Source organism: Lucilia sericata, unplaced genomic scaffold, assembly GCF_015586225.1.
Source record: "Lucilia sericata isolate MDLA Ls3-8-SP2 unplaced genomic scaffold, ASM1558622v1 Contig000492F_arrow, whole genome shotgun sequence".
Lineage (NCBI taxonomy): Eukaryota > Metazoa > Arthropoda > Insecta > Diptera > Calliphoridae > Lucilia > Lucilia sericata.
In genome coordinates, this window is record NW_023994506.1 from 120,972 (window position 1) to 148,207 (window position 27,236).

The 27,236-nt window shown below is 32.3% G+C and overlaps 1 protein-coding gene across 1 annotated transcript in view; it reads right to left on the reverse strand.

Annotated features, from left to right (window-relative positions):
- Positions 1-1,433: 1,433 nt before the first annotated feature.
- Positions 1,434-27,236, reverse strand: part of LOC119605502 — a 58,148-nt gene continuing 32,345 nt past the window's right edge. Inside the window, 3 exon segments of the mRNA XM_037958655.1 lie at positions 1,434-1,667; positions 1,727-1,752; positions 1,755-1,923. Of these exon segments, the coding sequence (XP_037814583.1) occupies positions 1,434-1,667; positions 1,727-1,752; positions 1,755-1,923 (429 nt within the window).

Genomic DNA, 27,236 nt, shown 5'->3' on the forward strand with positions numbered 1-27,236 from the left:
AATTTCATTAAAAAATTTTAAATACCATTATTATTTTTAAAGTAGCATCATAAAATAACACAGTAAATAATAAATTCGTATATTTATGTGAGACACTGTATGTATGTAGGTTCACATTATGGCAGAGCTATGCCATGGTTCACATAAAACTTGTTTGTGTAGAATTGTATCGCTATACCTATAGGTTGTTATGCTTTTTTATAGAGACTGCCGACAAATGTGGACCGATTTAAATAATATTTAAGAGAGTTATAGACAAATAATTTGATAATTAAAAATTTGAAACATTATGCTTTTTATTTTGAGAAGCAAAATTTTCGATTAATCGATGCAGAAAATCGATTTCAGTATAACATTGGCAGTGTAGAATCGATCACAAAATAATCGATTTTTTACAGCAATAATCGATTAATGGTCATAATCGAAGCGAATTTACCATTCCCTAGTTCAGACGTTTGGACTGTGAGATGATGAATCATTCAGTAATGCTACTCATTTATAATGTAATTTTATATACTTAGATGATTAGAAATATGAATAAATGATGTCTGTTGTTCATGTGAATAACGGATTTCGCATAAAACACAAAAACAACTTTTTTCTTGCAATTTAAAGAAATTATGACATACAGTGAACTCTCTATAATGTGAACTAATTAATGTCGGAGTAGTTCATATTTTCGATTGTGATTTTTTTTTATATATATTACTAAGTTATTCTTTCTAAAAATCATTTCTGCAAGGAATGAAAATGCAAAGATTACTAAAAAAAACTTTTTGTAATTTATTTGGAACATAAAAAGTTTTTAAAAATCCATTTTATAAAGAGTACATACGTAGTATGTACATGAAAAACAAATATTACAATAAAAAAATAAAAAAATTTACAATGAAAAAAGATAGTATGTACCTATATAATTAAATATGGAAATAATCGATTATTATTTTCTGTTTTTTCTTTTGTTTGACCAGCTTACTTACCGCCAATTCCCTGATTTTTTTCAATACTTTAATGTCAGTTTGATCGACCATTTGAAATTCAGCCCATTGGACAGCTTTGTTAAAAATTTCGACAGCTTCTTTGGCTTTAATGTTGTTTTCAGGCGCTTCAATAAAACAGTCGTCATCATCGTTGGACTTTTCAATTAAATCATTTTCATCAAATGGCGTGACGTCCTCACAAGGATTATTGATCCAATCTCTAATGTTTACAACAGTAAATACTTCCTGAGGGCACAATGTCTGTAGAAGATCTGCAGCAGTATTTCCTAAAGATCTAACCTCTGATTGCCACTTTTCTTTTAAAACGCTCAAAGGAACATTAAATTCAGGATCGTCTTCATCATTTACCATATTCAAAATATTTTTCCAACAGTTGATAAAGTTTCTTTACCAACTCGGTTCCAGGATGTCTCTAGAATAGAAACTCCTTCTTTAAGTGTGTTTTTTTAATCGATTCATGCAACTGTTCCTATAATGAAGTTTGGTGATTCTAATTGCATTTTGATCTATTGGCTGGATCAGAGCCGTTACATTTGGAGGCATGAACATAGATTCTATGGAACCATCCTCGGATTTAAGGTCGGATTCTGGTGGATGGGATGGGGCATTATCAATTAGGAGTAAAGCTTTTACTGGTAATCCTTTCTTCTTTAAAAAATCTGTCACCTTAATGAAAAATAAAACAGTAAGAATCCCAATTGAACTTTTTTTGCATGTTTACTTACCTCTGTCACAAAACAGTTGTGAAAGAAGTCATCCAAGCAGACTTTGAATTTCTGTAGTTTACGGGACAGATAAAATTTTTAAAAATGCGAGAATTTTTCGATTTTCCTATTACTAAAAGTTTTATTTTATGAGATCCTGACGAATTTGCACAGCATAGAAATGTTATCCTTATTTTTACATTTTTGCACCTGGAGCGCTTTTCTCCAATGACGTTACATATGTCTTTTATGGGAGAAGTTTCCAATACAGACCAGACTCATCGGCATTATACAACTGATCATTGGATAAACCCAAATCTTCTATCTTTGTTTTCAATTTAATTTTAAAAGGATTTACGAACTGAGATTGCGCAGAAAGTTTTCACCGCTTATCTGAAGGAGCCGGATTCCGTATCTATTTTTAAAATTTTTGTACCCACCCATCGCTAGCATTGAAATCATTTCCGTTTTCACTTATATTTTTGTGAATTTGTTTGGCTTTCTCTTTTAACATCAACCCACTTACAGGAAGGTTTTTATTCCGCATGCAAATAAACCACTTATAGAGCGATTTTTCCATTTTTGGAAGCTCTGAAGATCGTAATGTTTTGCGTTTTCCGGGTCCATAAAACGTATCGTTCACACATTTTAAAATATTGTCTTTTTTATTGAACATATCGTTGATTTTGCAACTTTATACTTTTTACTTAACACTGTAACACTCGATCCTTTTTTAAATATTCCAAAATTTCTTATTTTCATTTAAGGATAAAAACTTTCGACTGTTTTTAGACATCACTAATTTTAAAAATAAATTCACGAACCTACCACAACAAGTTACATAAAGCTACTAGCGTTAAATACCTTTAAAATAATGGCATACTATGGTATTTATTAACATTAAAAATAAATGCTTTTACAAATTAAAAAATCCCCAAAAATTAAAAAAAAATTTCACTATTTAGAGCCATTAAGCTTTGTTCACTATTTAAAGCGCCCATATAAAAAACTGAGTGTTCACATTAGTGGATAGTTCATTATATTGGATGTTCACATTACCGTGAGTTCACTGTATTTCATTCGTTACATTTGACATTTCATTTCGTTACTAACAGACAGTGTTGCCATAACGGCATTTAAAGTGCAATTCTAGCACTTTTTTTCGGCGGCTGCACTTATTTTTTAGAAAAAAGTGCTGGATGCTTTTTAGCACTTTTTCGTCTTTTGCTAGAAAATTTTAGCATTAAAAGTGCATTTTTGGCATTTTTGCTTCTATTTTGCATTTTTTTATAATTAAAGAACTTTAAAGATTAATTTCTATAGAGAACTGCAAAAATTTAGTTTTGAGATGTGAAATTTTAAGAAATTCTCACGAAAACTTTTTGTATATGTTTATTGTAATTTATAATTTACACTATAAATTAAACTAAGAAGTGAATTATTTTAAATATTATTATGCAATAATCGTAACAAATATTTGAAAAAACAAGTAAGAGTGCTATATTCGGCTGTGCAGAATCTTATATACCCTTCACCATAGTGTATTTAAAAATATCAATTTTATAAAATTCAAATTTATTTCATTTTCCCGACTATATCATTATTATAGCAATAGCAAAACAAAATAAACAACAATAACGCTAAGCGAAATAAACACACAAAAAACAAAATACACAAGGCAGTAAAACCAACAGACATCCAAACATACGAAACGAAATACACAAAAAAACAAAAACAAAATACACAACGCAATGAAACCAACAGACATCCAAACATACGAAACTGAATACACCAAGAAACAAAAACAACATGGCAATGAAACACACAGCCATTCAAACATACGAAACGAATTAATCAGAAAAACAAAATACACAACGCAATGAATAAGCAGTGTTGTTGTTGTTTATTTTTTATGAAATTTTCAGAGGTTGTCTCGGATTTTGCTTATATCTCCGTTGTTTATGAACGGATTTTGCTAATTTTAAATAGGAAACTTCTCGAAAGCATGTCTGATAGAATTATTGAATATTTGGATCCCTAAGATATCTGGGGTCTTCAGAAAACTGATTTCAACAGACAGACGGACAGACAGACAGACAGACGGACATGGCTTAATCGACTCCGCTATCTATATATATAATAAGCTAAAAGAGCGTTGTTTTGGTAACAATGTAGTGACTACATGCTAAAACGGCTAATATCTTCCAAAAACATTTTTTTTTTTAATCATTAAAATTTAAAATATACAATAAAATAAGAATGTATGAACATATAAAAACAGGTAAAAGTTCAGGAATGCCGAATATTACATACGCACCAACGCAAGACGTTTTACCAGGATTTGCTCATTTATTAGATTTATACTCAAATTTATATCGTGTATCGATTTTATTTTTGGAATAGGATCTCAATGGTTTGGATCACGGACCGAGCTCTAAGAAGGATGTTTTAAAACAAATCATTTTTTCGAATGTATCATAATACTAAAAGGTTTTAATAATTTATTGAGAATAAATTTATTTTCTGAAAGAGGATTTATATAGAGGAGAAATTACCAACTTGCGTATTTGAATATAACCCTCATAATTCATTTGTCATTAACATTTATATTGTTTCCTAAAAGCTCTTAGAAGTATGAGTAATAAACCTGACATCTATACACCGAGATTTAAGATTATTTCAACTGAATTTTCAATATTTTTGCAATAAGAATACCTTTGCTAAAGTGTTGTGAATAAGACCCATAAAATTGTTTATATAAAAAATAACTAAAACTATGAATATAAAATGTTTTCTTCCGAATTTAACCCTTTTTTTTTTAGCATTTTTTAATGAATAATTAAAAGATTAAATACATACTTTTTCTGGTCTTAGTCCTAAACAAAGAAAACCATATAGGTTTTATATCCTAAACAAAATCGTTGTTACCTAGTGTTATTAGTTATTTAATATACATATACATAAATATGTTGGTATATACTTATTCTTAGGGGCATTAAACAAATTTTCGAACAGGTTTTGTACCTTACCCTTTCCGATTTTGATAAAACTTGGTACACACATTCTTTGTATCAATACGAAGTTTAAAGTTCTTCAAAATTTCAAAATTCATTACGGTTTAGATTTTATCAAGGTTTAAAGTTCAAATTTTTTAAGATTTTTTTCAACAAGCATTAAATTTGACATCGTAATTTGTTGACTCAAACGGTTAGTTTTTTAATTGTGTTAGTGAAACAACTCACATGTATATATGCGGAGTGAGTTTTTTTACTAACACAATCAAAAATTTACAGTTTGAGTTAACAAATTTGATGTGTGGCCATGTCGCTTAAGGATGATGACATCAAACAACGTCCTTTAATCAATGATATCTCAAAAAGTGTACCTTACATTTTCTTTAATCCTTCACATAAGATTGCTTATATAATGTTTTCAATAAAATATAAAAATTTCAGAATGGGACAATGAGGGGATCTCAAGTAAATCAACTTTTAGTAAAATAATCCACATCATTTCCATACAAATTTCAAAAATTTTAATTTTTTGTTCAACAATTTAATTTTTGTTTCAAATTCTTAAACTTTTTGAAATAGTCTTTTGCATTTTCGTTGAATTATGTGAAAAATTGCGACCTGTACATTATACCTGGACAGCCAGCCGCACAGGCGGGTAAACATAGCTTAATGGACTTTTAAAAACTTGATTTGAATTTAGCACTTTTTTCAACGAATTTGCACTTTTATAACCGTCATTTTGCACTTTATTCTGAGGGAGTTCTGGCAACACTGCTAACAGAGCACTTTTATGTTAAAAAACATAACATTTTACACAAAATGTTTATAGAATACAAAAATTTAAAAATTCATGTTAACAACGTTAACAGAACGAACGTTTAAGTTTTAGAATAAGGGTATAAAATCAGTGTTGACAACAATGGACAAGCAAAACGCGCGCGAAAAAATTAAAAAGGAGTAAAAAAGCGTTATTTTCGAACTGAAAAGGGGTAAAAAAGCACTACGGTTTTTTTTTAGTAAAATAAAGTTTATTTTTATAAAAATTGCACATCACATTGCTCATTTACTACAAGACTGGCATACTCCAAATTTCTTTTCATTTTTTTTTTGAACTAAGGGCTACAGAACATGCTTCATACTAAAGTCTTTCATATAGATTTATCAAATTTATAATATGTCGATTATTTTCGGTTAGTTAAATTTTTAGATATAAACGTAACAAATAATGTTTTGACGAATATTAGATAAATAAAAATTAAATTTCAATTTAGATGAGAAACATATTAACCTACACTGTCTGAATCTGGTTTAATTTTTCAAATCCCTCATGATACAACCATTAAAAGGTAGAATCAGTAGGGATTGCTGTCAATTTTCTTCCTTATTATATGAAACATAAAAGAACTGAAAAGAAAAAACTTCAAAATATCCAAATGCAGTATTCCACATTTTTATGCCCTTCCTTTGATTTTGCGTTCTATGTTATTTAAATTTAAAATCCCTTAATTTGTTTAAAAGTTATTTTAAAAATAGTAAAATGTCATTAAACATTCAAACTGGTATAGCCTATCACAGCACACTACCAAATGTCCTACCGATGCATCTACACCCAAATTAAAAAATTGCACAAAACTTATGAAATATTTTTTTTTTTTTGCTAAATCTATATATCTTTAAATAAAACCACTTCAAACCGGTCAAAATTTACTGTTCATATAAAAAAATCTGGCCTGATGTTTAAAAATACATATTAATATTTTTCAAGTTCTTAAAAAATTTTTAATTTCACTGATCTGAGTGAGTGAGATACATAGGTACATAGCTTCCCAGCGGTAAAAATTCACATACTCGCTTATCTAAGTGATATTTCGTGGCAGTCAGTTGTGATGCTTTCACTTATTCTTCCACTAAGACTTAACATAAAAGTATCCTAGGCTGCCTCATCGATATGCTCTCGCTTAGAATGTAAGCCACGATACCATTAAGACAAAATAAAATTTCACTTACATAATGTGTGGAGTTCTAAGCGAAGTTAATGAGATGTCTATAAACGCTTGCAAATAAGAATGTAATGTATGTAGATTACAATCCTTTATTTAAAAATTATCATCAAATAATAAACATGTGTTATAGTTAATTCACTAAAAATATAATTAAACAATTTTAACGAAGATAAATGAATCTTAATTTTCTTTTGAAACCTTCGGCCATCTGCCTTTACAGATCCTGTAAAAAATCAAGAGGAAATTGTCAGTATTAAAACTAGAATATATGATGTAAATTTACCCCAATTTTTAAATCCGTTTCTGCCATTTAGATCACCACAATTATTTTAAATTTTTACAATAAAATAACTTTTTTAAAGACAACTTCATTTACAAAAGATCAACTTTAAACTGAAACAAAAAGATTCTTCTTTTCATGTAGTATACAAAAGAAAAATAAAACGGTACTTTTTATTTTTAAGAAATAAAAACAAAAAACATGAAAAAGGCAGCTAACTCTCTGGTTAAATCGTAATATATGTTATAATTAAAGTGAATGATATGTTGGATTACGCATATATTGCCCTCTAAGTACATAGATTGCTCGCTTATTATTTTCCCGTTTTTCCTACCGAGCGCGTCCCCGGGTGGCGGATAGGGGATGGTGATGGGCCATCTGAGGGAGGGCAGATTGTCCACCACCTGGGAATATTATATTCCCGGCGGACCAAAAACTGGAAAAAAACAACATGGAAAACAAAAATAAAAAGATGAAAGTTACGGTGCAGGGCCTAAATAACCCAGTACCGGCGGCAAGTGTTGATCCACTCGCGAGTCACGTGTCGTCGTCATCCTGCAATCGTGAGCAAAATACTACTACGGAGGTGGGTACCTTGGCCTCCGTGGCGGACAATGCGTCAAGTGTACAGCATGCCGCTGGCAAAAATATAGGGCTGAAAGAGAAGGATGTACTCGGAGAGAGCTCTAAGCTACCTCAGTCTTTAAATATAGGTGAGGGTTCCGACTCTGAATCCTCAGAAGAGAATAACAACACCATTATAGCAAATCCCAAAAAGGATGAAGTAGGGCAAATGGTGAAACAGGTGAGTGATAGCATAGCTAAACTACCTATTACTAAGAAAATACTATCTGGAGCACAGAGGAGGAAGCTGAAAAAGATGCTTCATGAAATCATAGTTAGTCAATCCAACGACACTCCAAAGGAAAAATCGGACTCTCTCACAAGATCTGAGGCAAAGAGGATCAGGTCTCCCGAAGAGTTGACAACTGAGAATAAACCAAAGAAGAAAAAGAGCTTCTCGTCTTCTAATACACAGTCGAAGCCAAGTCATACTTCACTCAAAGGAACCTCAAGTCAGAATCCTGAGAGTAAGGGTGACAACGCCAAGATGGATATCCCGAAGACGACCACGTCGGCGAAATCAACCTCGAAGGTAAGGGTATCCCAAAAGATACCCCGAAAAGAGAGGAAAGATAGGCTTAACAGTGGAAAAGGAAAAGTGCCGCCATCTTACGCCAAAGTTGCCAAAAGAAGACACCGGGACGATCTCTGTTATGCAGTTTACGATGCCGGTAATTCGACAGGCAAAATTCCAATAGACCAACAGAGTAAGGTAGAAGATCTGGTGAACAATAAGATAGTGGACCACGCAATCGCTTCAAAGGGCCAACAACCAATAGAGAGCGTGAGCTGCGAGTTCAGAATGGGCGCGATGTTGATGAGGTTGGCATCTTACCAATGTGTGAGCACCCTAAGGAACTTGGTGGAAAGTATCCCTCCTCCCTGGGACGGCGCTAAGCTGGGACTGGCAAAGAAGAGCGAACTTCCGGTGCTTTTAAAGTCCACTGTCTACATAAAAGGATGGGGCAGTAAACTGGCTAATGAACGTATACTGGAAATTCTTGGTGGTCAAAATGCTGAGCTGGCCGTGGAAAAATGGGACGTCTTTTACAGGAAAGAAGAACCTGAGGTAACTTTATTTGTAATAGGTATCGACCAGAAATCTATGGCTAGTCTTGCCAAGAATAAAGGTAGGGCTTACTTCGCCTCTAAAGCTGTCATATTCAAAATTGGGAAGGTGCCGATTGGAAGGGCTGTTACAACAAGCCTCGAAAATGACACTAAAATACCTAAGACCACAGCATCAGTAGCAACTACTGATAACGTTAAGGAGTCAAATCCTAAATGCGAGGAAGATACCACTAACTCGCCAAAAGAAGGTGCAGCTGCCCTTTCCAAAATTGGGGAGGTGCCGATTGAAAGGGATGTCAAAACGGGCCCCGATAAGGACACTAAAACACCTAAGACGGTACCCAATGCATCATTAGCAAGTAATGGTAATTTTGAGAATTCAAATTCTAAAATCGAGGAGGAAATCACTCACTCGCCAGAAGACAGAACAGCAGTGCTGTCCAAAATTGGGAAAGTGTCGATTAAAAAGACTGCTCTTCCTATACCTGATAAGGACACCGCAGTGCCATCAATGGTACACACTGCATCAATAGCCACTTCAGGTTACCCGGAGGAGTCAAATCCAACGAGCGGGGATGTGATCACTAGCTCGCTGGAAGACAGTTTAAATGGATGACAATGATTGAGGTTATCCAAATAAACCTCCATCGGAGCGAGACAGCTACCAACGCTCTGATGGCTAAAATTAACACAGGTAAGGTACATATAGCTTTAATCCAGGAACCTTGGACGATTCGCAACAAGGTTTCTGGATTAAATCACGTAAATTTCCAACTTTTCTACGCTGATACAGGGTCTCGACCGAGAACATGTATCTTATGTCACAAGAATTTATGTATTGTCCTCTCAACAGGATTATCCACATTGGATGCAACGGTACTGAAGCAAGGTCGTGGCAACATATACCTTGCATCTGTTTACCTGCCTTTCGATTCTCCGACACTACCACCAACGTCGGAGCTGATGAAACTGGTCGAAGAGGCACAAAGGCAAAATAAGAAAATTGTAATAGGTTGTGATGCCAACTCCCACCATGTAGCTTGGGGTAGTACAAACACCAATCGCAGGGGACAAGCCCTTATGGATTTCCTTAATACTAAAGACTTGATCACATCGAACTTAGGTAATAAAGCTACCTTCGTCAATAGAATCAGAGAAGAAGTATTAGATATAACTATATGTTCAGAAGAGCTTATAAACGAAATTCAGGATTGGAGAGTTTCGGACGAGCACTCATTTTCTGACCATCGGTACATAAGATTCAAAATACTACGGCCGCCACAAAAGCCGATAATGTTTCGGATTAAGTCTAAAACTCATGTCCAACCAGAATCTATGGTCGATGATACGGGCAGGAGGTTGGAGGATATGGAGGAGACAATGAAACTCCTAATAGACTCTCATTTTCCACCCGGTATATCGAATAACATAGATGAACCTATATTGGAGGAAGGGGAGGCTAATACGGAAATTTTAATTACATCTGATATGGTTAAAGGCGCAATCAAGAGCTTTGCTCCCTATAAAGCTGCAGGGCCGGATGGCACTTTCCCGGCACTTTTGCAGATGGAGGCGGGACTGGTTTCCGTACATCTGTCACAGATATTCACTGCATGCTTAAAATTGGCATATACCCCAGTTAAATGCCAGTATGCAAGGGTAATATTTATACCCAAACCAGGGAAACCTAGCTATGCGACACTTAAGTCCTATCGACCTATAAGTCTTACGTCCTTCCTACCCACGGACCGGGTGCTCCGTAACTGGATCAACCACATGCTAAGGAACAGATGGATAAGCTGCGAGATGTACGATATAACTATCAGGAAAAAGGTATTTCGCGGTATACCACAAGGTGGCATTTTGTCACCTTTACTCTGGGTTACCACTATTAATAGCCTCCTAAGGACCCTAACTGAGAAAGGACTTAGACCTGTCTGCTATGCAGACGATGTCGTAATACTTTTAAAGGGAAAGGATCCAAATTACTTGTGTAGAAGAGCTGAGGTGGCTCTGAATACAGCCTTGAGCTGGGCTCAACCGAGAGGCCTCAATGTTAACCCGGCAAAAACGGAAATCTGTCTTTTCACAAGAAAGACAAAAATTTCTACGTATACTGAACCTTGCTTCCTGGGCAAGAAGATACCGGTGACAGACAAAGTTAAGTACTTAGGTGTAATCCTCGACCGGAAATTAAAATGGAGACACCACATAGAGGATAGGATCAACAAGGCACATCGGTGCTGGGCGATATGTAGGAGAACTATAGGTATGAAAAGGGGTCTTAGTCCTACTATGACAAATTGGCTTTATAAAAGTTTAATTAGACCAATTCTAGCTTATGCTTCAATAATCTGGTGGACTGCTTTAGACAAAAAGTGCAATATCAAACTACTACAGGGAGTTCAGCGTACATGCTGCTTGGGTATAAGTGGTGCCATGTGTACTACTTCAACCAAGGCTCTGGAAACGTTGCTAGATATTCCACCCATTGAAACATATTTAAGATATGAGGCGGCGCTTACAGTCGAACGGCTCTTTACTTTAGGCGAACTGGCCAAAAGCGGTTATAGAACACGTTATCAATGTATACTGGACACATTGGAAGGTTATACACAATCACCGGACGTGCCTGATCGTATACCAGACACAGAATATGTCGAAAACTTTGAAACGCTGTTCCCAGATAGAATGTCTTGGTCAAGCGGAACATTAGAGCAAATACCATTAGGAATCCGTTGTTACACGGATGGCTCTAAATTGGGGGACAAAGTGGGGCTGGGTTTCTATATTGCAGACCCAGAAACAGAAATTGGACGTGCGGATTCAGATGAATGTAGAACATGTGGAGAGGACAGTGAAACTCTGGAGCACTTTCTTTACCACTGCCAGGCATTCGTCGAAGTTAGATCCAAGTATCTTGGAAGTGATGTTATTCCGGAAATAACATTACTGACTAACACTGATTGGAAGATTCTTAGGAATTACGTTCAGGAAACTGAGTTTCTGAACACTGAAAAATAATTCTTTCAGTTTTTTTTTTCATGATAAGGAGCGTACAACAGGCCTAGAGAGTGGCCTAGGTGTATTTCTTCGGATTTGATGTAGTATACATCCTCCTATCGACCTACCTACCTATTATTTTCCACAATTTATTTTATGTTTTAGAAGAATATTTATGCTATCCAATTCAATTACAACCTAGTTTGTTCAAAAATAGCTAGTTAATGTTGCTGTAAACTAGTGTTCTATAAATCGACTTTCGAATAGTCTGAAAGTCTAAAAAAGTCGATAAGTCGAAAAATCGAATAAAGTCGAAAAGTCGTAAAAAGTCGAAAACTCAAAAAAAGTCGAAAAGTCGAAAAAAGTCGGAAAAAGTCAAAAACTAGAAAATAGTAGAAAAAAGTTAAAAATAGTCGAAAATTTTAAAAAAGTGGAAAAAAGTCAAAAACTCTAAAATAGTCGGAAAAACTCGAAAAAAGTCAAAAAAAAAGTCGGAAAAAAGTCGAAAGAAGTCGAAAATAGTCAAAAAGTCGAAAAAAAATCGAAAAGTAGGAAAAAGTCGAAAAGTCGACTATTTATAAAATACTTTAAGTCGAAAAGTCGACTTTTAATTAAATAAAAAGTCGACTTTTCGTTTCAACTATAGAACCCTACTGTAAACTTAAAATAAAGGCTAAAAAAACATCAAAGAGTTATGTTAGGTTTCTAAAGTTTAAAACAGTTTTTAAGTAAAATTTAGTGCCTTAGTATGGACTATTAAACTGATCCAACAAAAAGTTCCATACATAAAGTGATGGAAAAATTATCAGTTTTCTTACCCTTATAGAGAAAATGTTAAAGATAAATTAACTTAATTAATTCCTGAAAATCACAAAATAAGATTTAAAATATTATAAAAAGCACTAAACGCACTGTCATAATATTAGAAAAGCACCACTATAGTGCCTTTTAGAAAAAAGGCACCATGAGAAAAATTGTCCGCGTTTGGCACATCAAAAAGCACCACAAATAGTGCTAATAGTGCTTTTAGTTGGCAACACTGTATAAAATTATTGATTTTTTAAATGTAATGAATTTATAAAAATAATATTTATTTCTTTAATTTTGTTTATAATCACTTTAGCGATATAGTCCTCAATTTGTGTGCAATTAAGGGTTGTGACTATAAGCGAAAAGTACTGTATATACTCACAACAATTTTATTTCACATTCTATATACTATTATTTTGTACTGTGAAAACTGAAACACTTATACAATAAATGTTATAAACCCAGTAAGAATTATATCAATACATTTTAGTACATTTTATTGTTGTATTCCATAAGCTGACATATAAATAAAACTCAAACAAAAACATTTATTGAATCAGTAAAAATATTTACTGAAAATTAAATTTATTTCAATAAAGTGTTTGTTAGAAAATATGTTCCTTCTGTGTGAAAATCAAACAAATTCGTTATAAACACAAATAAAAATATTTATAAAAATCGAAATAAAATTTAAGCAAACGATTGTTAAGAAAAAAAATTGTGCATATTTTTTTCTGTGTAGACGTCGAAACGGCTGGACCGATTTTCTTGAAGATTTGACAGTGCCTTCCTGTATGTCTGGAAAGAACTATTGGCGACTTTTTATTTTGAAATTTCATGTGGGCGAGGAACCACGCCCTATTAAGAAAATATTAAATCAGTTTATTTGATATAATATAACAGTTAGAGTCCTCAAATTTTGTCGGAGCCACTCAAGTGTCAATATGATTATTTAGGACAAAAAGTAGGCAGACTAGCAGCAAGGGCGTGGCACCTACCATATAAATTAAATACAAAAATTTGTTTATCTTGGAAGATACAGTTTGAATCTTACGGCTGTATTCATAAAAATTTATTTTAGGTTTATTAACCAATTTTAGGCAAAATTCACGAAAATCGTATTCATAATCGTTAAATAGTCAATAAACCATTGACAAATATAAGAATCTTATTGTATCGAATTTTAGTCAATTTAGAAATGTCCGTCTGTCATCCAAATGATGGCCAATTTGATTTGATCTGCCTTTTTATAGTTTCTTGGTTAAATATAATGCCATAAATAAATTATATTGATTAGTGTTATACTAATGTAAAATATATTCGTCGGCGTTAAAATAAGTCAAATATGAAAGAAATTTATCAATATTTGCAAATGTTTATTAAAAATTGCAATAAAAAACAAGTAAGAAAGTATAGTCGGGCGTGGCCGACCATATGATACCCTACACCAGTTATGAATATTATATGTGATTTATTTTTCATAATAAAGCATTTATCTTCATACATTTGCATTTAAGCAATTTATGGATGAAAAACTAATTTTCTGAAAGAGGCTTTATATGGGGGCTAGGGGCAAATATGGACCAAGCCCGATAAAATTTTGTGAATATTTACATAATATTTTATTGTGCTGAATTTCATCGCGATATTTGTGTTTATAAGTTAATTTGGGACATTCAAGTAATTTTCTGAAGGGGACTTTGTATGGGAGCTAGGGTCAAATGGGGCCCGATCTTTATGAAATTTGGCAGGGTCATCAAGACTTCTATAAAGCTTAGTTGTGCCGTATTTTATCGATATATCTGTATATTTAACATAATTATGTGCTCAGAAGCCCTTTTCGGGGGGTTCTGTTCTATGGGGGCCAGGTGAAATAATGGACTCATTTTAACCATTTTCAATAGGTTTCACCTTGGGTCAAATAAAACGTGCGTTAAAAATTGCGACCTGTACCTTGCGCACAAGGTTTACATGGACAGCCAGCCAGACGGACGGACATAGCTTAATCGACTCAGAAAACGATTCTAAGCCGATTGGTATACTTTAAGGTGGGTAGGGTAAAAAAAAATATGCAATGATGTTTATTTTGTCGCAACACTAACACATAAAATGACAGCCAAATTGAACAGTGCTACCAAGTTAAACAAAAAACAGCACAAAGGTTAATGTGTGTTTATTGTTTGTTTATCATCATTTTATTAATGGTTTTTAAGGCTTAAGTGTGCTTTAACTATTGTGTGCATTAAAACCAAAATAAGACTTTTTATAAATACAAGCGTTAAAATTTTGCACGAAGAACTTTAACATGCATGTAAACATTTTGAGTAATAAATTGGCGGACTACCAATGAGGGGAGCGGCACCTCCCATATGAATTGAATACAAACAAGTACGAGTGCTATATTTGGCTTTGCGGAATCTTAAATACGCCCCACCTTCAACTGGTTGCAAAAATTATAAAATTTTATAATTATGTAAGTTTTAACAGTACATACTAATAGTTTCAAAAATTAGAAGTATATTTAGGGTTTCTTACAAGTGTTGTAAGTAAAAAAGTAAGTTTCTTCTTTTCAGTATTCAAATTATGTGTAGATTTGGTAAACAAATTTGTTAAATTACACCCTGTAACAATTTTGAAAAAAAAATTGGAAAAGTTGATATGCATGTGAAGCTTGATTTTATTTATAGCAATTCTGCGTACTCCGATTTTTATAATCAGCTCTTATGTCCTTATAAAAGGACTTCAAAGTTTAAAGGACTTACAATTTCAAACGAATATTTAAAATATTTATATGTATTGTATTAAGCTAATATTGGTATCAAATGAAATTTATTTATTATTTATTTATTTGACTCACTTAGAGAAAAAATCGAAAAGGAAATTAAATTTAAAAAGGTCTCATTTTCGAAACAAAATTTTTTAACTACTTTTTTGTGATAAATTTTCTTTAAGCTTCCGTTTCTTTTTTAATCCTGATGAATTGAAATAAATCATATTATTTGAAGCAGAGGTTCTCAGCTTCATTTGATATTAATACCAAATTTTTTATATAAATTTGGAATTCCATCTTTTGAAATCGTATGTAAAAAAAAAACATGAAAATCCTTTTACAGGTGCATAAGAGCTGATTATGAAACACTAAGCACACATAGTTAATACTAATGGTCCACAGTTTCTTGTACACATAGATTTTTATACCCTACACCACTGTAGTGGGGAGGGTATATTGGGTTTGTGCTGTTGTTTGTAACATACAAAAATATTCGTCCTATACGTTTTCTGAGTCGATTAAGCTATATCCGTCCATCTGGCTGGCTGTCCATGTAAACCTTGTGCGCAAGGTACAGGTCACAATTTTCAAGATAATTGGATGAAATTTGGCACACACGCTTTTTTGGTTAAAATCGGTCCATTATTTCACCTAGCCCCCATATAAAAGAACCCCCCGAAAAGGAAGCCCTTTTGAGCTCATAATTATGTTAAATATACCTGTGTATCGATAAAAAGCGGCACAACTAAGTTTTATACAAGTCTTGATGACCTCGCCAAATTTCATAAAGATCGGGCCTCATTTGACCTATCTCCCATACAAAGTCCCCTTCAGAAAATTACTTGAATGCCCAAAATTAACTTATAAACACAAATACCGCGATGAAGTTCAGCACAAATAAATATTATATAAATATAAATACATTCACAAAACTTTATCAGGTTTGGTCCATATTTGCCCCTAGCCCCCCATATAAAACCTCTTTCAGAAAATTAGTTTTTCATCCATAAATTGCTTTAATGTATCGGAACAAGGTAATATTGAATATAAATGCTTTATTATGAAAAATAAATCACATTTAATATTAATAACTGGTGTAGGGTATCATATGGTCGGTCACGCCCGACTATACTTTCTTACTTGTTTATGTGTGAAAATGACTGTTGCACGGTGTTATATATGAAACATTCAGTAAATATTTTACTTCTTTCTATTAACATATTAAATCAATTAAATCTAAAAATTTTTCAATAAAGAATTTTGCCGATTTTAGCAAAAAAATTGTTTGATAATTAATTTCAAATTTAACAAAATTCATGTTTGTTTTGGTAAAAAATTTGTTTGAAATTGTAGTGAATTTTTAATAAATTTTTAGCATATTTTTTTAATTGAGAAAAAAAAATATTTTTTTTTTTCAATTAATTCCGTGCAAACAGATTCGCAACCTGTTTGCACGTTTGATGAATTCTTGTACTGAATAAATTTATTTTTTCTGTGTGGGTGGTACAAGAAATTGTAGGCCGATTTTCAACACAGTGGATCCCCAAACTATATATCTGACAAAATTCAACAATATTTGTGGCAAATTATTAATATGCTTTTAAGTGATTATCAAAAGGGGACCTTGTATGGGGACAATTACGGACCGATCGTAAACAAATTTTACAGTATAATTTCTGTGTGTAAATGCAATGTTTGCGCCAAAATTTGTATGGATATTTTTAGTTGGTAATAAGAAATATTCGTTTAAGAGATTTCCAGAAAGATACCTAGTATTGGAGCTATGACTAATAGTGGACCGATAGAGAAAAAAATTATAGTAAGATTTCTGTAGATAAAGGCAATATTTGTGCGAAATTTTGTATGGATGTCGTTATTTGGTAATGAGTTATGTGCATGTAAGCGATTTTTGGAAGGGAACTTTATATGGGAGCTATGACCTATTATGATTCAGAAAATTGTTTCTTTATATGAATTCTATTAGCATAAAACTTAAATTTGTTAAATTTTCTAAAGATATCGGCATTATGAAAGAAGTTATTAACAAACAATTTATTTCCGGGAATATGCACATTTGTATGAGTTATATCTGTGACAGAATTCATCAATTTATCTGCAGTAGTTTTTATAAAAAATACAAATAAATATGTGAAAAAGCACAGTTTTTTTTGAGGTTGTCTCAAATTTTTACTCATAACTCTGAACCTATTTTATCGATCCTGCTGATTTTCAATACCAAACTGCTTAGGATAACAACAAATATTTTGGGTGAATTTCACCAAAATATTCGTTGTTATTCGTTGCTCATTTTAACGTGAGCGTGTTTTATACAGACAGACTGACAGACGAAAATCAACTCAAGGACCAAGAAAATACATATATACTTTGTTGGGACTCAGATGAATATTGCTCTGAGTTACAAACCCTCTATCACCACTGATGGTGGTGGATGCTGAAAATTGCCATGCATATAGTCCTAACAATGGAGCAACGCAAAGTGGAAAATTTTATTGATTTCCGAATCGAAAATAGTATTTGCAAAGTTTGGATTTTTGATAAAAAATTTATATTTTGTAAAGCTGAGATAACGTACTACACTAATATAGACAAAGTTTTTTAACGCATAGGTTATATGTACAATAAAATAAAGTTTGAAATTAGGCATTTTTACATTAGATATTGAAAAGTATTTTGAAGCTCAAAGTTGAATGAAATTTTTTGTATACTTTTAATTAATGTCCAAGTATCTGTTATATATTTTTCTAAAGGGGATATATACAAAATTAATTTACATTTTCGAAATTTTAACTTAAAAATTTGGAATTTTTATACATTAAATTTCAACTTTGAAAAGGATTTTAAGTAAGTGCCCAGGAAAATCCTTTGGATGTTATAAACAATATAGCATGGTACTCTGTTCAAAGTTGCGAAAAATTATGGTTTTTTCATGCGAAAAATTTGATGTGCAACAAATGCAGTCTATCTCGCGATTTTGGAAAGTTTGTCGCTTTTATTGCTATAAAGTACCCATCATTGCTTTAAATACGTAAACAAAAACCGTATGTTTTTTGAAAGCTGAAAATAAAATAAATCTTAATAATATAAACTATTCAGTGTTTTTTTATTTAAAATGAATGAAAATATATTATTGACCGCTTGTTCAGTAAATTTAATGTTTTGTTTATCATCTGTTAATGATTTTGTAATTTGTTTATTTTTTCGGCTCGAGAAATAATAATTTTGGGAAAAACAATGAAATGTAATCAGCTGTTGTTTTAATTTCGTGCGAAAGAAGTGCTGCTTATGTTTTTTCGTAAGTTGGAAAACAAGGTTGCCAGATAAATTTAACAATGTTTTTCACAATAAGAACATAGTACTGCTTTTGCGAAATTATTTCGGAAGTATTCATACCAAATATTTTATATGTAGTTTGACAGCATTTTGCACGAAATTTTGAACAGAGTACCTAGCTTGTATGTGATTCAGCTGCGATTATCTGCGATTAATGAAAAAAAGTAAAAAAATCTAACTTAACCTATTTTTTTTTACAAAAAACAGTTTTTTGAGAAAAATGCAAATGTAAATGAATTTTATGAAGATTGTATACATTACATGTAAAAATGAGTATATTTTAATGTAAAGTTTTTACTTTAATTCCTAAATTTTATGCATTTTACTGACAGTTGAGTAATTTTTATATATATTGCCTCTTGTTGACCGAAATATGGGCGTATCGTTGACCGATTATTGATTTTCAAATATAGTCGGATCCTCATAAAATTTGGCAAATAAATTTATATTTATACATATATATTTTTAGATTTTCAAAGCGATACTGATATTTTAAGTGAATTGTAAATATTTAATTTTTTAGAAACGTACTTTGTAAGGGGACTATGAGCAATTTAAACCGATCATTACGAAAATTATCATATTATTTAAACTTCAATAAAACTACCGATTTTTTTATGAATAAAAATATATTAAACATAATTATGAGCTCTAAAGACTCATTCGCAAGGGCCGCTTATATGGGGTGTAGGTGAAATAATAGACCAATTTCAAGAAATATTAACACTGGACCTAAAAGAAACATTTGTGCCAAATTCCATCAAATTATCTTAAAAATTACGACCTATATTTTGTTAATAACTTCTTTAAAGACACACGGACGGACGGACATCGTTTAATCGATGAGGGAAGTTAAAACATTAGCAAAAATATAATTCACGCTCCACTACAGTAGTGCAAGTTTAAAATTCATTATAAAAGTTGCATAATAATAGCATTATCCATTGAACAAATTTGAATTTGTTAATAACTTCTTTAAAGACACACGGACGGACGGACATCGTTTAATCGATGAGGGAAGTTAAAACATTAGCAAAAATATAATTCACGCTCCACTACAGTAGTGCAAGTTTAAAATTCATTATAAAAGTTGCATAATAATAGCATTATCCATTGAACAAATTTGAATTTGATGAAACTCATTAATAAGACGGAAAAAAAGTCTTGTTAATACATGTCTAGATTTTGAAGAATATACATATATAGAGAAACAAGGAAGTTATTAATTTTTTATATGAAAATGTCATATATTTTCCACTGTACTACGCCTGAAGCATTATACTGACGTTGGAAGAGAGGCTGTACTTGGAGCTCTCTGTTTAAACATCCGGTACCTTTAACCGATTATACGGGCAAATTCAATTAATGCAAATCTGATTAAAAAGGCGAAACTCATTTTGGGACGAGGCAACAATAGAACTCAGTTACACATTTTAAACTGTTGATAATATATAAAAAACTAATTTTGTATCACAATGGGCCAATAGGTATATCGAAAATTTCGATAGAGTCACAGGCCATAATTATGAATATAAATTGAAAAAAATATTGTGGACATAACATATAAAGTCAAGGAACTATTTCCACAAAATTTCATCGAAATCAGACTTTGGCTTCTACTGCGCTAATATGACAACCGGCTTATTTTGTTTTCAATAAACCATGTAAACTATGTACACTAGAGTGTCACGACGAACAACATTTTTAAGAGTTTCAATCGATGCGTATTAATGAGCTGAATTACACCTCAGTGTACTTTTTGAAAAATAAAATATTTTAGATTTTTTTCGAAATTGGTCTCAAAAATTCCATAATTTTGAGCTGATTACGGGATAAATAATTTTAAAATTTTTGTACATCATAATGTTTTTACTCTTTTGAAAATTTAAAAATGGCTGCAAAATATTTAAAGGTAAAGTTTGATCTTAATTAAATTTGGTGGGAATCTTACTCTAAATATGTATGTAGTTTGTGACCAGTGTAGCCAAAACCTATTGGGAAAAAGTGAGTTTTTTTTTTGGAAAAAAATGCTAGGAAAAAGGCTAAAAATAAATAAAAAATGCTAGAAAAAAGTGCTAACAAAAATTTATTGTTAAATATTTCGATATAATTTTTTAAAATAAACTACATAAATAATATACACCACTTGGATAACTATATTTCCGCGATGTGGTGGCTTAAATGTTGGCTGTGGTTCCTGTCTCTCAGTAGACTCTACACTAGGATTGTCTACTTAGAGGCAACGAACTTAAAAGCCCTCATGAGCCCTTATATGATAGATAGTTTTTCATAATTTTTTTTAGGCTAATCACTTTCCGCTTTTTAAAGTAATTCTAATGGGCCGATCCTCAATACATTTGGTAGAGAGATTTTAACTCGTATAAAACATATGTGTGTCGAAAAAAGTCATTTTCTTAAGGGGAGTTTATATGGGTGTCAATCATATGCAGATTCTCATAAAAGTCAGCAGAGAGGTTCTGGCTCGTAAGATACTTACTTATGTCGAATTTCATCTCTATACTCGCAGTAATGAGCATTAAATCATTATTATGAAGGGGATCTTATAGGGGGTAAGGGGAATTATGGACCGATCCACATAAAATTCGGGTAAGAAATTTTGGTTCACAAGGAACTTACATGGGTCTAATTTCATCGCTTTACTTGTATTTTTAACGTTTAAGTAATTTATTGAAGGGGACCTTAGATGGGGGTAGGGTCAATTATGGACCGATCCACATAAAATTTGGTAGGGAGATTTTGGATCATATGAAACTTACGTGTTGAATTTCATCACTATACTCGTATTTTTAAGCCAGTAATGAGCGTTAAAGTCATTTTCTGAAGGGGACCTTATATGGGGGATAGGGTCAATTATAAAAATATCAACATAAAATTTGGTATAAAAGACTTACCTATGTCAAATTTCATAGTTATACTAGTATTAAAAAAGCCAGTAATGAGCGTTAAAGTAATTTTCTGAAGGGGACCTTCAATGGGAGGTAAGGTCAATTATGGACCGATCCTCATAAAATTTGGTAGGGAGATTTAGGATTATATGAAACTTATGTGTGTTGAATTTCATCACTATACTCGTATTTTGAGCGTTAAAGTCATTTTCTTTAGGGGAGCTTATATAGGGGGTAGGGTCAATTATGGACCGATCAACATAAAATTTGGTAGAGAGGTTTTGGATCATAAGAGACTTAATTATGTCAAATTTCATAGTTATACTAGTATTTTTAAGCCAGTAATGAGCGTTAAAGTCATTTTCTCAAGGAGACCTTATATGGGGGGGTAGGTCAATTATCGACCGATCCTCATACAATTTGGTAGGTAGATCTTGGCTCACAGAAACTTATTTATGTCGAATTTCATCGGTATACTCGAACTTTTAAAATAGATATGTCCGCTAAAGCTGTTTTTCGGGGGGAGGGGGGGGTCCACTTGTATGGGGGCTATCTGAAAACGTGGACCGATATTGCCCATTTTCAATACCAAACAAAGCATACATATAGAGAAAATTTGTGGAAAATTTCATATCGTGCTTTCAACAGACAGACAGACGGACAGACATGGCTAGATCGTCTTAGAATTTAATAAGGACCCAGTATATATCTTATATCTATCCATCTTTTTTGATGGTGGGTATAAAAAGCCGCTCCTGTGCCCTCCACTCATATAACCACAACTGCCAGATGACCCTTTAACGAGGTGGTAAATGATTATCTCCTATTGGCCCTCGCAAACTACAAAGGTGATGTCATTAGCCCTTTAGTAACAGAATGGGGTACCATTGAATCCAAATTAGTCGAGCTAGATATGGATCACTTACTCGCTAATAAGGATACTATGGTACCTCGTTTTGACTTCTCAAAATTCTCAAAGGAGTTCCTTGGAAAATGTATCGCTAAGATCAGTGATGCATGGGATGGCTTATGTCTTAGGCTAATCCCAGCTAAGGAAATTCCAATGAGGCCTCTCGTAAGAATTTGGTTACCAAAAATGACAACCGAGGCACCAAAAATGTTTTAATGTCTGAAGCTTCAGAATCCAAACATACAGATGGATGACTGGTCCATCATCCGTACCGAACAAGGCGATAGTCACACACGCCTAATTCTTGTCATCACGGAAACAGGTTCTTTAGAACTAGAGAAGGCGGATTTTAGGCTGTTCTTCGGGGTAAGGGGCGCCAAGGTTAAGGTGTTCCCACCGACCAAAACGGCGAGTGGAGAGACAAATGATGTTGAAGCAGCTAACTCTTTGCTCACAGATATGATGCTCACCGAGCCTCCAGAACAAAATGAAGATGGCGCTAAGGGTAGCGCAAATTAGTCTGCAGCGCTCAAGATGTGCTACAGACAACTTACGGGTTCTTCTAGCCGAGGAGGACCTGGACATTGGTCTGATAAAAGAACCCTGGGTCTCTGGCTCAGAAATAAAAGGGTTCTCGGTCTCAACATATAATATCCTATATGCAAGTAGTGATGGTAAGCCACGATCATGTCTAATTGGCAAGAAATCCATTAACATTTTTCTTTGTACGCAGCATTACTGTTTACTGAAAAAATTTTCAGTAATCAGTAAAACTTAAAAAAATCCGTATACAGTAAGTTTTTACTGGTTACTGAAAAAATTTTCAGTATACAGTAAATTTTACTGATTACTGCAAAAAATTGCAATAAAATTTACTGGTTACAGCAAAGAAAATGCAGTATTTTACTGATTACTGAAAATGTGTTTACAGTATTCCGAAAGATCTAATAATTTACTGAAAATTTTATTTTCAACATATTTTTGAATATAACACATATTTATCATCACAAGTAGCTATAGTGCGATAAATTTTACTTTTTGGGATTGTAAATCTTTTCAGAAGACAAGAACTTAGCTATGTACAAATTTATATAAGAGGCTAAATCTTATATAATATTGTCGGGCAATAATAAGTTGTTGGAAGCATTTATTTTATTTTATAATATTAGATTATTAATAGAAAAGAGAGTAAAAGAGATCAATATGATAATAGTTGTATGAAAATTTTAGTTAAACATAATATTTTTTTACTAATAATGCATTTTAAATTATACTGAATACTATAATTTTTTTCAGTAATCAGTAAAAGTTTACGGAATACTGAAAATTTTTTAGTAACCAGTAAAGATATACTGAATACTGAAACTTTTTTCAGTAACCAGTAAAAATTTACTGATTACTGAAATGTGTAATGCAGTAAAATTATACTGCAGTGTGACCATGTATGGTACGCAGCTCAGCTCAGATGATATAACAGTCGCAAGGATCGAGTTATCTCACAACAGAAACTTCACGATTGCATAATGTTACATGGCACATGACAAGACAGCTCCACCTGCCGAAGTGAGAAATCTCCTGGCCTCCATAGCGCCCTTTGACGATATAGTCCTGGGATACGATAACAACACTAGGTAAACGAGTGAGGGGACACTTAAAATTTTTTTTTCCATTGTACTTCAGAATGTAGATATTTTACATATCTATTGGAGACACAATTGTTATTTTCCACTAAAGTCTAACCAGCTGGTTGTAGCATATTTGAATGTTTTCGATCATTCATCACGAATGTACTCTTTGTAATCGAGAGCGAAGGCAGTCGCCACTGTACTGTACACCAAGTAAGCAAGAGAGTGGCAGTCGTCACTTAACTGTCTCCTGAGTAAACTAGAGAGGGGACAGTTGAAAAAACTTGAGAAGGGCAAAACCGTTCCTTATACAACTTAGGCTTTCTTTCTTCACACAAATTTTCGATAAAATTAAAATAATTTTCATTGTACTCAATTGTACACATCTCTTCAATTATTTTTCAACACTTTTTTCCATAATTTATAAAAAATTAACATAATTCATACAACGTTTGTTTTTGGTTTGTTTCGATTTTGTAACTTTTGATAAATGACAAACAGCTGGTAGAGTTAAAGTGATGTTAACATTGTTAAAAACAACTTCAGCTTGTTTTAAGTATAAAACTGACTTTAGCCGCTGAAAAGTATACATTTTAATAAATTATACTTAAAGTATACTTTTTTGATGACTATGATATACTTTTTTGATGACTATGATTATATATATTATAGTACAGTGACGATTGACTTCCTTGTAGGACAAGCCCATGTTAAAATGGTTGGTCACCTGGGTAGTCGGGTGGCTAGGGGCCACCATAATTGGTATGTCAATTGGTTAGTTCGGGACTGTCCCGTCGAACTACTGGGTTATTTAAAACAGTGGAAGAGTATTTAATTTAATTTTTTTTTACATGAATACATATGTATATCTATTTATGTATGTATTAAATATTTATACAGTGTCTCACATAAATATTCGAATTTATTATTTTTTGTGAATTACTGTGTTATTTTATGATGCTACATTAAAAATAATAATAATATTAAAATTTTTTAATGAAATTTTATTAATTTTTACGAAATACAATAAAAAAGTATTATAAAATCTCATTAATGGTTTCCAAGAAAATGGAATGGTACTTCGCAAAAATATTTGAATTTTTTCTAAGAACTTTTTTGGAATCCTAGAACACGTGTTTTATCACCCATTAATTAACCCATAATACATGTAGTGGTTATATGGATTATTTAACATTATATTCTTTGGAAAATTGCATAATTATGTTGTAAATCCTTCTTAAAATGTTCAAAGAAAAAGAGTTGATCAATTCAAGTTAAAAAATTAATTTATATCTGTATAATCAAGGCCGATCAGTTAAATACATATAGGAAATGTTTGATAGATTCCCATCGACAATATATTTTGTCATTACACGCATGAAAAAAGAATTCCCTTGAGTATTTACTAAACATCTACATGGGTATACTTGTTTTTAAATTCACAGTACTGCATAGTATCAAAATACACGTACACTATTATGAAAATATTAAACAAGCATGTGTAGGTTCGAACAAATGAGTTATAATCACACACAGCTTGCTTAATTTAGAAAAACCTGGTCCACACTAGGAAACTTTTGTTGAGAAACTTTTTCTTAATTCTCTTTTGAAGTTTCCTTAATGTACACACATGAAAACTTTTGTCTCAAAAACTACGTATTAATTGCATCTCAACGAGCGAGATGAGTAACTGCCGGTCCACACTAGGAAACTTTTTTTGGGAAACTTTTGATTTTGCGTGAGAGAGAAAGAGAAAGAATATCATTCATCTCTCTCGCGGTACGGAGTTTCCCGTACTCGGAAACTTGTTTTGTTTTGTTATTCTTCTGATTCGTACAAAAACAAATCAATGCAATTAATACGTAGTTTCTGAAACAAAAGTTTCCTAGTGTGGACCGGTAGAAACGGAATATTAGACCTGGTCCACACTAGGAAACTTTTGTTGACAAACTTTTTCTTAATTCTCTTTTGAAGTTTCCTTAATGTCCACACATGAAAACTTTTGTTTCAGAAACTACGTATTAATTGCATTGATTTGTTCTTGTACGAATCAGAAGAATAACAAAACAAAACAAGTTTCTCCGTACCGCGAGAGAGATGAATGATATTCTTTCTCTTTCTCTCTCACGCAAAATCAAAAGTTTCCCAAAAAAAGTTTCCTAGTGTGGACCGGCAGTTACTCATCTCGCTCGTTGAGAGTTGTGTAGGGTTTGATTTAATTTGGCAAAAACATCTTAATGATAGCAAAAACATCTCGAAATCTTCGAGTGATCAGTGTGATCAGTTCGAACTTTTACGTACAAACAGCCTTTATGCTTTGTAACTATGAATAAAATAAACAAGATTGCGACACCGACAATTCCGTTATTTTAATGTACTCTTTTTTCATGGCGTCAACAGTGCTCGTTTTGCTGTTTTATATGTAAAATCAGAAGAACTCAGAGATAGTACGACATCGAGAAAAATAAAGTATAAAAAGATAATGACTTGAACTTTAATATAACAATAATATATAATAATAATAATACGGTGTGACAAAATTACAAAAAACCAATACACTCATCGCGAGACCTAGTGAAGTTGGTAGGTCTAGTAGAGTAGATTACAGTACCATTTTTAGAATCATCAATATACCCTAAAAATCGGAAGATATTGGAAAAAACTTTTTTTGTTGACTAGACAGATTAAAAAAATTATATCTCAAAATTTTCTTAACCGATTTAATATTTTTCAACTGTTTTGGAAAGAGTTTCCTTTGTACTTTTCAAAAAGTACACACATCTAAATATTTTGATCTAAATACAAATTTTTGTATTTTTTTTTAATTTTTTTACGATTCACGATCAATTTTGACCCACACTTTATTAGAAAACATATTTTTTAAATATTTTTTTTTATTTTAGCCCATACTTTTATGAATAAAATAAGATATGAAATCAGATAAAAACTGACAGAAATAGAATTTTTTCGTAAAAACAAAAATTTACCAAATCTCTCTTTGCTGAAGTAAAATATCAACTTAAGATATGCAACACAAATATAAGCTTTATTATTCAAATTGATAATTTACTTTAGAAATGAGGGATTTTGTAAATTTTTGGTTTTACGAAAAAAATTATATTTCTGTCCGTTTTTATCTGATTTCAGCGTTTTATATCTTATTT